Genomic DNA, 16,086 nt, shown 5'->3' on the forward strand with positions numbered 1-16,086 from the left:
AAATAAATAGTCAGGACGTCTAATTATCTTATTCTTGTGGCGTAATTATCTCGTTACCTCTCATTACTAAGTAGTGGGGACGAATTCATTGTCTCATTCTTGTGGCGTAATTATCTCGTTACCTCACATTACTAATTATTGGGGACGTCTAATTATCTCATTCCTATGGCTTTACTATCTTGTTACCTCACATTACTAATTATTGGGGACGTCTAATTATCTCATTCCTATGGCTTTACTATCTTGTTACCTCGCATTACTAATTAGTGAGGACGACTTAATTGTCTCGTTCTTATGGATTATCTCGTTACCTCATAATACTAATTAGTGGGGACCACTTAATTGTCTCGTTCTTATGGCCTAATTATCTCGTTTACATTTATATTTTATGGCATTTGACAGACGCCCTTACACAGGGCAACGTACATTTATCTAATTGATCCAACTGAGCATATGCGGGTTAAGGGCCTTGCTCAAGGGCCCAACCGTGGCAGCTAGACCGTGCTGGAATTTGAACTCACGAACTTCCGACCTCCCGTTCAGTAGTCCGACATCTTAACCACTGAACTACCACTGACCTGTTACCTCCTGCTACTTGGAACTGGGGACGACTTAATCGTTCACGTCTCACGACTTAATTATCGCATTACTAGGTAGTGGGGACAACTTAATCGTCTAGGTCATGGTAATGATTTAATGATTTAACGATCTCCGTCCCACTACCTCGCATTATTAAGTTGTTAATATGTCATGGCCATTTGTTATTTTTATTGTTATTAAGTACAGCTGTCCGTAGGTAGCTGCTGGAATCTGAGTTGATTTCCTCGGAGTCTGTTTGCTTGCTCTCGTGAAGCTGAATAATGTATGCACATAACAGTTTCCCTAAAGTGGAAGCAGCTCATTTGCGTCTTCAGCCATATGGCCTGGTGTTTCATGTCTCTGGCTAAAATATACCTCCGTAATCAGTGGAAGTAGCTTCTCTACGGAGGTTTTACTTTGTGCTTGGGGAGCAGTCTGGGTTTTTTGCAAACAATATGGTGTATCCTGTTTGCAGTCCACGTGCCAGAATATATTTCATTTTAGACTGACGACGAGTTGAATTATTCATACGTCAATCCAGGCACAGTTGAGTGCAAAAGTTAGCACACCCCCTTGGTTTGTGGTAAACGTTCAAACGGAAGCCTTGTTTTTACGGCTCCTGTACACATTCCATGTTTATTTAATGGTGTTTTCATATTGAATCTGAGACGAGTTGTCTCTATCGACGAGCTGAAAATTGGATCCCTGTTAATTTATGCGAATGTGCCTCATTAAGCTGGTTAATGGTTTCAAACTGTCAACACACATTTCCTGTGTTAAGCCTGATTTAAGGCATGAGAAGCTTAAACAGGCTCAAGCTCTCAAAAGCAGTTTGCTGTAAGCAAGAAAACAGCTCTCAGACAACTTTAGTAAAAAATATATATATATATATGTTATGTAAAGCCGGAGAAGGGGCGAGAAAGTGTTTACAGAGGCTTGTACCAACAGTGAAAACCATCACAAAGGGAAGAAAGGTAAATACAAGTCATGAGCAAGGAGTGGAAGCAGCTCAAAAGCACGAAAAACAAAAAATAGTCGCAAAAATCCAAAACAAACGAGAGAAATAGTTTGATTATTTCACTATTGATAATTTGATTGTCTCCGTTCTGTTCTCCAATAAAATGGTCTCTGTTCAGTCGGCTTGTAAAATGGCCTTCATTGTGTCCTTCAGTGAAATGGTCTCCATTTCGTCCTCTGGGAAAATGTTCTGTTTATTCTTCTAATAAGATTGCCTCTGTTCAGTCGTCTTGTAAAATGCTCTCCAGTCTGTTCTCTAAGAAAAAAAAAAAAATCAGTACAATTCTCTGTTCTGTCCTCTAATAAAAATGTTCTCCATTCTGTTCTCAAAAAAACAGCATTCTCCAATAAAATGTTTTCCCTTCTGTTCTCTAAAAAGAAAAACATTCTCCAATAAAATGTTCTCCATTCTATTCTCTAAATAAAACAACATTCTCCAATAAAATGTTCTCCATTCTATTCTCCAAATAAAACAACATTCTCCAATAAAATGTTCTCCATTCTATTCTCCAAATAAAACAACATTCTCCATTAAAATGTTCTCCAAAAAAACCAACTTTCTCCAATAAAATGTTCTCCATTCTATTCTCTAAATAAAACAACATTCTCCAATAAAATGTTCTCCATTCTATTCTCCAAATAAAACAACATTCTCCAATAAAATGTTCTCCAAAAAAACCAACTTTCTCCAATAAAATGTTCTCCATTCTATTCTCTAAATAAAACAACATTCTCCAATAAAATGTTCTCCATTCTATTCTCCAAATAAAACAACATTCTCCAATAAAATGTTCTCCAAAAAAAACAACTTTCTCCAATAAAATGTTCTCCACTCTGTTCTCCAAAAAAACAACATTCTCCAATAAAACGTTCTCCAAAAAAAAAACAACATTCTCCAATAAAACGTTCTCCATTCTGTTCTCTAAATAAAACAACATTCTCCAATAAAATGTTCTCCATTCTATTCTCCAAAAAACCCCAACATTCTCCAGTAAAATGTTCTCCATTCTATTCTCTAAATAAAACAACATTCTCCAATAAAATGTTCTCCAAAAAAACAACATTCTCCAATAAAATGTTCTCCATTCTGTTCTCCAAAAAAACCCCAACATTCTCCAATAAAATGTTCTCCATTCTGTTCTCCAAAAAAACAACATTCTCCAATAAAATGTTCTCCATTCTGTTCTCTAAATAAAACAACATTCTCCAATAAAATGTTCTCCATTCTGTTCTCTAAATAAAACAACATTCTCCAATAAAATGTTCTCCATTCTGTTCTCTAAATAAAACAACATTCTCCAATAAAATGTTCTCCATTCTGTTCTCCAAAAAAACAACATTCTCCAATAAAATGTTCTCCATTCTGTTCTCCAAAAAACCCCAACATTCTCCAATAAAATGTTCTCCATTCTATTCTCCAAAAAAACAACATTCTCCAATAAAATGTTCTCCATTCTATTCTCTAAATAAAACAACATTCTCCAATAAAATGTTCTCCATTCTATTCTCCAAAAAAACAACATTCTCCAATAAAATGTTCTCCATTCTGTTCTCTAAATAAAACAACATTCTCCAATAAAATGTTCTCCATTCTATTCTCTAAATAAAACAACATTCTCCAATAAAATGTTCTCCATTCTGTTCTCTAAATAAAACAACATTCTCCAATAAAATGTTCTCCATTCTGTTCTCCAAAAAAACAACGTTCTCCAATAAAATGTTCTCCATTCTGTTCTCTAAATAAAACAACATTCTCCAATAAAATGTTCTCCATTCTGTTCTCTAAATAAAACAACATTCTCCAATAAAATGTTCTCCATTCTGTTCTCCAAAAAAACAACGTTCTCCATTCTGTTCTCCAAAAAACCCCAACATTCTCCAATAAAATGTTCTCCATTCTATTCTTCAAAAAGAAAAACATTCTCCAATAAAATGTTCTCCATTCTATTCTCTAAATAAACCAACATTCTCCAATAAAATGTTCTCCATTCTATTCTCTAAATAAAACAACATTCTCCAATAAAATGTTCTCCATTCTGTTCTCCAAAAAACCCCAACATTCTCCAATAAAATGTTCTCCATTCTATTCTTCAAAAAGAAAAACATTCTCCAATAAAATGTTCTCCATTCTATTCTCTAAATAAACCAACATTCTCCAATAAAATGTTCTCCATTCTATTCTCCAAAAAAAACATTCTCCAGTATAACGTTCTCCACTCTGTTCTTCAGTAAAATGTTCACTGTTCTCTTCTCCAATAAAATACCATGTTCTTATTGCTGTGCAGGTGAAGTGGAAAGGGAAGGACCTGTTCGAGCTGGTATGCAGGACATTAGGACTCCGGGAGACGTGGTTCTTCGGCCTGCAGTACAACGTCAAAGACACGGTGGCGTGGCTGAAAATGGATAAGAAGGTCCTAATCATTTAAATAATAACCAGAGAACGCATGACCTAGAGCAGGGGTCTGAAACATCCAGTTTGGTATCCAGGATTTGGTTGTAACCTGGTGCTGGTAAATGCTTCCTATTTGACCCTTTTATGATTCATTTCATTTATTTTTGGGCAGGTTTTAGATCAGGACGTTCCTAAACAGGAGCCCATCGTGTTGAACTTCCTGGCGAAGTTTTACCCTGAAAACGCAGAGGAGGAGCTTGTCCAGGACATCACACAACACCTCTTCTTCCTGCAGGTGAGTACAGCACTAAACCAGTGAGAACATCACAGCCTCAGCAATGAACAGTTCAAACTAAAAGCTTTAAATCGCACCAATTACAGTTTATTTAAAAAAAAAAAAAAAAGCGAAAGGTCCCGAGGGTAGAGACGCTGTTTGGAGATATAGATATAGATAGATAGATATACATTTATCATATTAATCCATCCATCCATCTGTCCTCCTTCAGTAAGCGCTCTAGTCTGGGCAGAGTTGTAGTGGATCCAGAGTCTATCCCAGGAACACGAGGTATGAACTGGGAATACACGCAAGTCAACAGTCCGATGATTAAATACGGTCCTAAATAATTAATGCTAACTGATGTCGAGGAATGTGAAAGACTCCCAGATGTGATCAGATTTCATGGATGGTTTTTGTCCTGGATGTTCCTCCACTCACACACACACACACACCCAGAATAAAACACCACACACTTACAGATTGGGCGGCTGTGGATCAGGTGGTAGAGCGGGTGGTCCACTAATCGTAGGGTTGGCGGTTCGATTCCCGGCCCACGTGACTCCACAAGTGTCCTTGGGCGAGACACTGAACCCCAAGTTGCTCTCGATGGCAAGTTAGCGCCTTGCATGTCAGCTCTGCTATCATCGGTGTGTGAGTGTGTGTGTGAACCAGTGTAAAGCGCTTTGGATAAAAAGCGCTATATAAGTGCAGACCATTTACAGAGAACGTTCACTTGGAGCGACTCTCGGAACTGAGGATCTCGCAGCACTTCTCCTGAACGAGCGAGCAATCGTAGAGCAGTTACCCAGTTTGTCATTTTAACGAGACGTCGAGTCACGTGTCGAACACGGCAAGACCGGACGTCTCTGAAGTTTACACGACGGTATGAAAAACCGAAAGACATCCAGTGAGCGACAGTGACTCAATAACCACTCTGTACGACCACGCTGAACAGAAAAGCATCCCAGGACGCACACCGTTTAATAAACGTAGCACGCCGGATTTATGACGGTGAATGATAACGACTCTGGTTCGCGTTCCAGCAGCGCAGCGACCATCGACTCGTCAGGCTCTTTCTATATCCGTCTCATCTGGAGTGACGGATTTTCCCTTTGTTTGCTCTTCCAGCTGAAGTCTCTCAGGCTTTAAGGCTAACTTTACGATCTGGCAGCTCGTGTTCGTCCTCTTTTCTTCTCTCACCTGTCTAAGCCCTCGTCTCTTCTCGCGAAGACGCGTGCCCTCCGCGGCTCCGTTAACCTCAGCAAAGTGCAGAGCCGGCTCCGAGAGACTTTCAGACATGAAAGGAAAAGATGTGCTCCGTTTTTTTTTTTTCTTTTTCTTTTTTTTATCAGGTCCTCAGAGACTTTAAATGCATTAGGACACTGAAGCTGTGTAGCCGGTCTCTGATGTAAGCGATGTTTCTGTAAATCACAAACGCTTCTCAGTTTGAGATTTTTTTTTTTTTTGCAGCCAGGGAACCCTTAATTATAAAAGACGCTTCAGAGAAAATCGATCGACGCCTTTCTGATCATTCGATTTTTATAGGAGGAACGAAACGCTCCAGGACGTGATGTCCGAGGAAAATAATCACACGTCCTAACCGTCGATCCTTTTCCTGTAATGACACACCCCATCATGTTTAATTCAGTGTATTTATCGGTGTAGGACCTGAAGCTCGGCACTCCGGGCTCCGGAAACGTCACCCTGCTTATCTGCTCCGTTCAATTAGAGGTTAAAATGACCTGTCAGGTTCAGCATGGTAACGTGTTCAGAAATAGAACGACGTAATGAATTCCAGAGTGATGCTGAGGAATTGTGGGAAGGGCTTTATGATAAGGTGTGTGTGTGTGGTGTGCCGCTGTGACAGGTGGTCTGCTCTCGGTTTCAGACAGGTGATGATAATTTGGTTAAAACCCTTTCTCGTGGATTCTCTCTTATCAGAAATGAGCACTTAGTGAGAGTGTCATGTTACTTAACTCGCTGATTTTTTTTTTTATTTTGTGAAACCGGAGACAGTGAACCGGAGACAGGGTCGTGGATACACAAGGCTCATCGACTTCACGTGGTGGGAGCGAAGGCTAGCCAGTCTGGTCCAATCCCACAGAAGAGCTGGGAAACCTTGTGTCCTGGAATTCGTGTGGATGTTTACGTTGACACGTACCCCCTACCTAAACATTGCTGCAGAAGCGAGTACACCACTTCATGTTCACGCTAATCCTTAATCACAGTGGTCTCTTTCAGAAGGATAATGCGCCCTGAGACAGTGCAAAAGCGGTTCAGGAACGCTTTGAGGAACATGGCAAAGAGTTCAAGGTGTTGACTCGGAATCCAGATTCCCCAGATCTCGATCCGATCGAGCGACTGTGGACGTTCTGGACAAACAAGTCCGATCCACGGTGGTCCCACTTTACAACTTACAGCGCTTTAAGGATCTGCTGCTAACGTCTTGGTGCCACATACCACAGCACACCTTCAGAGGTCTTGTAGAGTCCGTATCTCGACGGGTCAGAGCTGTTTTTTCGGCACATGCGGGACCTACACAATATTAGTCAGGTGGTTTTAATGTTATGGCTGGTACTTGTATACCTGTAACTTGTTTATTTGTTCTCCTCTTTGGATAAATTATAAATGATTTTATAATTGGTGTATTGCTAAAAGCAAGGAAAACGTATTATCATTCCGATGGTGTCAGAAAGCGACGCAAGGTTTGACGGTACCGTCTCCCCCGGCAACGTAAAAGAGCTTGTCGACAGTACTAGTGCTGGAAAGTGAAGTAGGAATGACGGCGGAGCATTCACAGCGCTTTTATAAGTCATAAGTTAAACAAGTGTGGTGTGTATTTGCTGTATTTGGACATATTTATAGCAGCGTGAATGCAGTACTCTTGTGCTTTGGTCCGTTTTTAGAATGCTGCCGTGCCACTTCCTGCTCGTTTACAGAGCTCCACCGATCAGCGGCATCGCACCGCAACACGTGCCGATGTTTAACCCGGCGAACTGGTCGAGAGAACGTGAGAAATCCCATCGGTTTTCTGTTAATCTCTACTACAGAAGCTAGGGTTAGCTCCAGCTGGTGGAAACGAGCATCCGTGGAACATGGTTTAAATAATTACTCGTCCGCTGGCACGGCGCTTCTGCCTCTAATAACGAGAAACGGCTTGTTGACGTGAAACCGTTCCAGCCAGGACAGCAGCTGCCTCTCACGCGGCTGTGTTTGGAGCCACGGCTCGCTCGTTTTGGCAATGCTGTATGTAGTATTTCACAAAGCTTCGGCAGATTAAAAACCTGCACCCGTGCACTACACAGACTTCGGGGACGTCACCGCAGTTTCCTTGGTTTGATTTGATGTCTGTAAATGTTTAGAGTTGTTTCTTCACCCTCGACTGGTTCACTGATTTATGCACTCGTTTATTAATTCATGAACGAGTTAGTGATGCCGAGGAAAAAGTGATTCGAATTGCAAAATCGGTCCAACAATCTGTGATGTGGCCGGAAGCCAAGATGCGGTTTGAATCGAAAAGGAAAACTGCAAAAAAAAAAACCCAAAACAAACGAACGAAAACCTCCATCCAAAATCAGTGCACTCTGCCTGGATTGTGCGTGTGTGTGTGTGTGTGTGTGAGAGAGAGAGAGCGAGCGCTTGAATTTCTTTCAGAGGGTGTTCTCGTTGCCTATAGACAGAGTAGTGGGATTTAAATAATGATGCATCGTAATTTATTACAGTTTATCGTAACATTTAGTGTTGAAATGTTGGAATGTCCACAGAGCATGTTGCTATAAACATAATGGTCGTTCCATAACCAGCTTCTCTTTATTTCCTCTTTCTTGAAGTTCAGACAAAATATGCAGCTGGTAACGAGGCCGAGAAACCAGAACGTGTAAAGCTGTGGAGGAATCATATTGGATAGGGTCTGAATTTAATCACATCGGATCGGGTTTGAATCGAGTAACATTGGATAGCGTCTGAATCGAATCATATTGGATCAGGTCTCAATTGAATCATATTGGATAGGGTCTGAATCAATTCATTTTAGTCCGGGTCTAAATCGAAACATCGATGAAGCATCGGCTGTATATTGGGCCTGAATTGAAACATATTGGATCGAGTCTGAATTGAATCATGTAGGATCGGGTCTGATTTGATTCATATCGGATCAGGTCTGAATTTAATCAGATCGGATCTGAATTGAATCATATTTTATAGGGTCTGAATTGAATCATATCAGATCGGATCTGAATTGAATCATATAGGATCAGGTCTGAATTGAATCATATCAGATCGGATCTGAATTGAATCATATCAGATTAGGTTGGAATCCAGTCATATTGTACAGGGTCTGAATTGAATCATGTAGGATCAGGTCTGAATTGAATCAGATCGGATCTGAATCGAATCATGTAGGATCAGGTCTGAATTGAATCAGATCGGATCCGAATCGAATCATGTAGGATCAGGTCTGAATTGAATCAGATCAGATCCGAATCGAATCATATTTGATAGTGTCCGAATTGAATCATATCCGATCGGATCCGAATCGAATCATATTTGATAGTGTCTGAATTGAATCGTATTGGGACAGTAGTGAATGGAAGTATATCGAATCGTTGCGTGTTTAACCGTATTATCATCAGTTTCTCATTCTAATTATTTAAAAGGTTGATTTTGTTTTGTCTTCTTCCATGATGATGTAATGCATTCTGACCTCCTTCTAACATGTATTCTCATCTTCAGTAAGCACTTTATTCCTGGGTCAGGGTCGTGGAGAATTAAATTAATCTGAAGATTTCAAGTAAAAATAGTTTCAAAGAAAACCAGAAGTCTGATCAGTTAAGTCAGTAATATAAAAGATCTAACTGCTACCAGCCTGTGAGGTATCCATGTTTTTTTTTTTTTTTTTTGTTGTTTTTTTTACTAATTTCCAGTGACTCAGCGTGCAAGAAAAATATCCAGAGCTGTGTGTTTGGTTTGTACAGAGCTTTAATCAGTAGACGTTGTCCCAGAGCGGCTTTACAGAAATGCGGCTGTAGATTTAGATTTAGAAGCACATGTTCTGTATTAGTATATTGTGAATTTATTTCCTTTTTTCTAATTAGCTGCTGTGTTTTTTTGCGTCATTGCTACAGGTGAAGCAGAAGATTCTGGAAGAGGAGGTGTACTGTCCTCCGGAAGCCTCAGTGCTGCTTGCGTCATACGCCGTCCAAGCAAAGGTCAGTGTTCTCTCTCTCTCTCTCGCCCCCCCCCCCCCCTCTCCCCTGGTGTCAGTGACTGCTTCCAATCACGCTTGTGGTACCTGTGAAAGTAGGTACTATTGATTTTTCTGCTGAATTTTCCCTGTGTTACTATTACATTCCCGTCCACAAATAGGACCTCGGTTCCATTGGAACTCATGGATTCGTACCAAATCTGTTTAGGCAGCTAGTGTGGACTGCCGAGATGAAAAATGATTTATGATTATTTCTAGTCATGAGATACAGTGCAGTACAAACGACGGGCGCCCTGAAAAAATGCCTGATTCAAGTCACTACTATTGAATGCAACTGAGTGATCAGTGGTCTGTTTCTAGCTCCGCCCATATTCTCTTGTTTGGTTCCTTGATTGGTACTCTGGTAATAGGGGTAACCAAATGAAGCATGGGTACTTTACAGTTACGGGTCACCTGGCAACGGAAATAACAGCCGGATAAATTGGGTCATGGATTTGTCACCGTATCCCGCAGTCTGATGGAGGAATCGCGATCGCAGCAGGACGTCTTTCCACAGTCTCCCATCACTCCTCTGTGGTGTCCACTTTTGGACATGAACGGCTTTTTTCCTCACCGAGTGACTGGCTGATTGACAGCTGAAGGGCTTTCCGTGCGATTTATCTCAGAGCCTCGTCTGAGTGTGATACGCATTACCTTGGTGCCAATTTGCAGCCATTCCTCTCCCGAAGAAGTAGTGTTGCTTAAGCCTTCAATCAGACAACCTCTGCAACTGTGTCACTGTTTCTTTTTTTTCCCTCTTATCACTCCCTCGTTGTGCGTTTCATTCCTGTCTGAAGCACCTACACAGCTCTTTGGAACTACACCATTGCTTGTGGTTTTAAAGCAATTTGTGGACTTGAGGGAACGGAAAGGTTCTTCGAAAGGTTGAAGAAAAGAAAAGGACTATGGCGTGCAAGTTTTTACCGTCTGCTAGTTCTAAGACGTCATGAGTTCTCTGAAACCGAGCATTAATTTCTTAGCAGGAAGGATGGTAGCTGCTGATTTATTAGAGCAGGTGCAGGGGGTTGACAGGCAGCAGGCCTTTTTGTTCATTTTCCCCGTTTAGAGAGAAGTAAACAGCACGGACATGACAGTCCATCTAGGTGATAGTGGGCTAATGGTGGGCAGAGAGGATTGAGACTGCAGGCGGGGAACAACAGAGAGGTGGATGGAGGGCAGACCACAGATAGAGGCTGAGAAATAAGAGAGGAGGATGGAGATAAAGGGAAGATGTCTATATTCTACAAGCTCAGAGCTGTCCTGTCTGGCGTTATCTTCAGCGCTGCGGTTTGGGTTTGAAATGAAATGAAACGACGTTCTTTGCAAACAGTTAACTTGGATTTGAGCAGAAATCACACCTTTTTTTTCGACACAGTGCTTTGATTGCAGAGCAACAGTAATCTCAATGGAGTATTTCGCAATATTACATTTCAGTAGTTATGGAAAACATTCAATAAATTCCGCAAGAAAATGTTAAGTCATCGTTAAAAGTTTCTACAGTGATCAAGTGAATCTTTTAATAGGTACCAGAATTATTCTATAAGAAAATCCATAATTATCACAGTTATCTATTTCTAGCTACTGCAAAAGATTCCAGAAATATATTCCCAGGTAACATGTGAGGTCCCGCAATTATTATAAGTAAATTTCTGTAGTTACAAAAAAAAAAAAAGATTCCTTAAGTAAGATCCCAGTTACAATGAAAACTTTCCACAGTAATCAAGTAAATTTCTAGTTACATTTCATTTAAATTTCTAAGGTATAGTAGTTACTAAAAAAAAGATTCCATACATAAATTCTCAGTTTCCACAGTAATCAAGTAAATTTCTAGTTACATTTCATTTAAATTTCTAAGGTATAGTAGTTACTAAAAAAAAAAAAAAAAGATTCCGTACATAAATTCTCAGTTTCCACAGTAATCAAGTAAATTTCTAGCTACATTTCATTTAAATTTCTAAGGTATAGTAGTTACTAAAAAAAAAAAAAAGATTCCATACATAAATTCTCAGTTTCCACAGTAATCAAGTAAATTTCTAGTTACATTTCATTTAAATTTCTAAGGTATAGTAGTTACTAAAAAAAAAAAAAGATTCCATACATAAATTCTCAGTTTCCACAGTAATCAAGTAAATTTCTAGTTACATTTCATTTAAATTTCTAAGGTATAGTAGTTACTAAAAAAAAAAAAAGATTCCATACGTAAATTCTCAGTTTCCACAGTAATCAAGTAAATTTCTAGTTACATTTCATTTAAATTTCTAAGGTATAGTAGTTACTAAAAAAAAAAAAAAGATTCCGTACATAAATTCTCAGTTTCCACAGTAATCAAGTAAATTTCTAGTTACATTTCATTTAAATTTCTAAGGTATAGTAGTTACTAAAAAAAAAAAAAAAGATTCCATACATAAATTCTCAGTTTCCACAGTAATCAAGTAAATTTCTAGTTACATTTCATTTAAATTTCTAAGGTATAGTAGTTACTAAAAAAAAAAAAAAAAGATTCCGTACATAAATTCTCAGTTTCCACAGTAATCAAGTAAATTTCTAGCTACATTTCATTTAAATTTCTAAGGTATAGTAGTTACTAAAAAAAAAAAAGATTCCGTACATAAATTCTCAGTTTCCACAGTAATCAAGTAAATTTCTAGTTACATTTCATTTAAATTTCTAAGGTATAGTAGTTACTAAAAAAAAAAAAAGATTCCATACATAAATTCTCAGTTTCCACAGTAATCAAGTAAATTTCTAGTTACATTTCATTTAAATTTCTAAGGTATAGTAGTTACTAAAAAAAAAAAAAAGATTCCATACATAAATTCTCAGTTTCCACAGTAATCAAGTAAATTTCTAGTTACATTTCATTTAAATTTCTAAGGTATAGTAGTTACTAAAAAAAAAAAAAGATTCCATACATAAATTCTCAGTTTCCACAGTAATCAAGTAAATTTCTAGTTACATTTCATTTAAATTTCTAAGGTATAGTAGTTACTAAAAAAAAAAAAAAGATTCCATACATAAATTCTCAGTTTCCACAGTAATCAAGTAAATTTCTAGTTACATTTCATTTAAATTTCTAAGGTATAGTAGTTACTAAAAAAAAAAAAAAAAGATTCCATACATAAATTCTCAGTTTCCACAGTAATCAAGTAAATTTCTAGTTACATTTCATTTAAATTTCTAAGGTACAGTAGTTACTAAAAAAAAAAAAAAGATTCCATACATAAATTCTCAGTTTCCACAGTAATCAAGTAAATTTCTAGTTACATTTCATTTAAATTTCTAAGGTATAGTAGTTACTAAAAAAAAAAAAAAGATTCCGTACATAAATTCTCAGTTTCCACAGTAATCAAGTAAATTTCTAGTTACATTTCATTTAAATTTCTAAGGTATAGTAGTTACTAAAAAAAAAAAAAAAGATTCCGTACATAAATTCTCAGTTTCCACAGTAATCAAGTAAATTTCTAGTTACATTTCATTTAAATTTCTAAGGTATAGTAGTTACTAAAAAAAAAAAAAAAGATTCCATACATAAATTCTCAGTTTCCACAGTAATCAAGTAAATTTCTAGTTACATTTCATTTAAATTTCTAAGGTATAGTAGTTACTAAAAAAAAAAAAAAGATTCCGTACATAAATTCTCAGTTTCCACAGTAATCAAGTAAATTTCTAGTTACATTTCATTTAAATTTCTAAGGTATAGTAGTTACTAAAAAAAAAAAAAGATTCCATACATAAATTCTCAGTTTCCACAGTAATCAAGTAAATTTCTAGTTACATTTCATTTAAATTTCTAAGGTACAGTAGTTACTAAAAAAAAAAAAAAGATTCCATACATAAATTCTCAGTTTCCACAGTAATCAAGTAAATTTCTAGTTACATTTCATTTAAATTTCTAAGGTATAGTAGTTACTAAAAAAAAAAAAAAGATTCCGTACATAAATTCTCAGTTTCCACAGTAATCAAGTAAATTTCTAGTTACATTTCATTTAAATTTCTAAGGTATAGTAGTTACTAAAAAAAAAAAAAGATTTCGTACATAAATTCTCAGTTTCCACAGTAATCAAGTAAATTTCTAGTTACATTTCATTTAAATTTCTAAGGTATAGTAGTTACTAAAAAAAAAAAAAGATTCCGTACATAAATTCTCAGTTTCCACAGTAATCAAGTAAATTTCTAGTTACATTTCATTTAAATTTCTAAGGTATAGTAGTTACTAAAAAAAAAAAAAAGATTCCATACATAAATTCTCAGTTTCCACAGTAATCAAGTAAATTTCTAGTTACATTTCATTTAAATTTCTAAGGTATAGTAGTTACTAAAAAAAAAAAAAGGTTCCATACATAAATTCTCAGTTTCCACAGTAATCAAGTAAATTTCTAGTTACATTTCATTTAAATTTCTAAGGTATAGTAGTTACTAAAAAAAAAAGATTCCATACATAAATTCTCAGTTTCCACAGTAATCAAGTAAATTTCTAGTTACATTTCATTTAAATTTCTAAGGTATAGTAGTTACTAAAAAAAAAAAAGATTCCATACATAAATTCTCAGTTTCCACAGTAATCAAGTAAATTTCTAGTTACATTTAATTTAAATTTCTAAGGTATAGTAGTTACTAAAAAAAAAAAGATTCCATACATAAATTCTCAGTTTCCACAGTAATCAAGTAAATTTCCAAAGTTCCAAAGTCCAAAAAGATTCTGTAAGTAAATTCCCAAATGTCACAGTTATCAATTTCTAGTTACTGAAAAATATTCCACAAATATATTCCCAGGTCATATGAGGTTATGTAGTTATCAAGTAAACTTCTATAGTTACAATAAAAGAGTCCTTAAGCAAGATCCCAGTTAGCATTAATAGTTTCCACAGTAATCAAGTAAATTTCTAGTTACTGAAAAAGTTTCCATGAGTATACTCACAGGTGACGTCTATGGTGCAATATTTACTTCACCAAAAAAAGATCCTGTTTGCAGTTTTAAAAGTTTTCACAGTAAATAAATTTCAAAAGCTTCTAAAAAGATTCTGTAAGTAAATTCCCAGTTATCTTTAAAAGTTTTTAGTTATCAAGTAAATTTTAATAGTTACCAGAACGATTATTTAAGCAAATTGCCAGGTAGCACAGTTATCAATTTCTAGTTACTGAAAAAGAATACCCGTAAGTATATTCTTAGGTGTCATGTGAGGTCCCAATCAGTTATCAAGTAAATTTCTATAGTTACAAAAAAAAAAAAACGATGATTCCTTAAGCAAGATCCCAGTTAGCATTAAAAGTTTCCACAGTTATCAAGTAAATTTCTAGTTATCGAAAAAGTGTCCTTGAGTATATTCATGGGTATAATCATTTAACGTAAAGTAGTTACTAAGAAACAATTAGTAACTTACTAAATTCCCTATTTCCAGTTTGAAAAGTTTCCACAGTAATCGCATAAGTTTCACAAAAAAAAAAAGTTACTAAAAAGATTTTGCAAGTAAATTTCCAGGTATCACAGTTGTCAGTTTCTGATTACTGAAAAAGATTCAAACAGTAGTTACAGGGACCAAAAAAAAAAAAAATTCCGTGAGTTAATTCCCAGTAAATTTTTAGCTAGCGAAAAGTTTTCATAAGTAAGTAAATTCCCAGGTATCACAGTTACCGATTTCTAGTTACTGCAGAAGATTCCAACAGTAGTTACAGAAAATAGATTCCTTAAGTAAATTCCCAGTTAGTTTTCACTAAAGTTTTTCACAGGTAAGATAAATTCCAAATGATCATTCAAAGGTTTTACGATATTATGACGAACAGTTTTGACCTACAGTAGCTTTATTTAAATTAAAAAAAATAAAAATTTGGTAATTGGACAGATTAAAACGAAAACTTTAAACAGAATGCGTTTGGCTTAGACCGAGGCTGGCAGAGAGATGTCTTGAATTTGAGCTGCACTGTGACTTTCCTTCACGTCACAGCTCTCTTTTCTCAGGTAGAGTCTGAACGAGAACGAACATGGTGCTACTTAAATAACAAGTTGAACTTCACCTACACGAACTTTCTAAGCTTCGTTCTGCTGTTTCTAAAGTGTTTGATATTAAATGTGTAATGTGCTGCCTGAAGGAGTGGATCTGACACCAGTAATGAAGATGGAGGAAAGCAATTTGGTTCCTACTCTACCAACTTGTCCGTCACTGATTTTAGCGAACTCATTCAATTTGCTCTTGCTGTGATCCGTCATGAAAGTCTAATCGAATCGAAAGGTTACAACGTGGCAGTTTTAATTAAATGTGTAATTTTTCTTCTAATGCTGCTGAGAGAACGAGAGAAGATAACTGATACGAGGAAAATGAGAACGTGTGCGGCTACAGAACGTAGCCGAATCCTCGTTGATTAACTGATTAACTACTTCGCTTTGTTTTCATGTTGCATCTTCAGTACGGAGATTACGACCCCAATGTCCACAAACCAGGCTTCCTGGCCCAAGAAGAGCTTCTACCAAAGAGGGTAAGTGATTCATTTATTCTCTGATTAATTATATCTTTTTTTTTTTCCCCCCCCCCCCTGTGGTCAAACATAGAAAATGAATTTATTTACATATCTGATTAAAATAAA

At 36.6% G+C, this 16,086-nt stretch overlaps 1 protein-coding gene across 1 annotated transcript in view; it reads left to right on the forward strand.

Annotated features, from left to right (window-relative positions):
* nf2a (NF2, moesin-ezrin-radixin like (MERLIN) tumor suppressor a) overlaps positions 1–16,086 on the forward strand; it is a 55,816-nt gene that overhangs the window by 6,626 nt on the left and 33,104 nt on the right. The window contains exons 2-5 of the mRNA XM_053653747.1: positions 3,882–4,007; positions 4,161–4,283; positions 9,389–9,472; positions 15,910–15,978. Of these exons, the coding sequence (XP_053509722.1) occupies positions 3,882–4,007; positions 4,161–4,283; positions 9,389–9,472; positions 15,910–15,978 (402 nt within the window). The remainder of the gene's footprint in view (positions 1–3,881; positions 4,008–4,160; positions 4,284–9,388; positions 9,473–15,909; positions 15,979–16,086) is intronic.

Source organism: Ictalurus furcatus, chromosome 22 (genome assembly GCF_023375685.1).
Source record: "Ictalurus furcatus strain D&B chromosome 22, Billie_1.0, whole genome shotgun sequence".
Taxonomy (NCBI): Eukaryota; Metazoa; Chordata; class Actinopteri; order Siluriformes; family Ictaluridae; genus Ictalurus; species Ictalurus furcatus.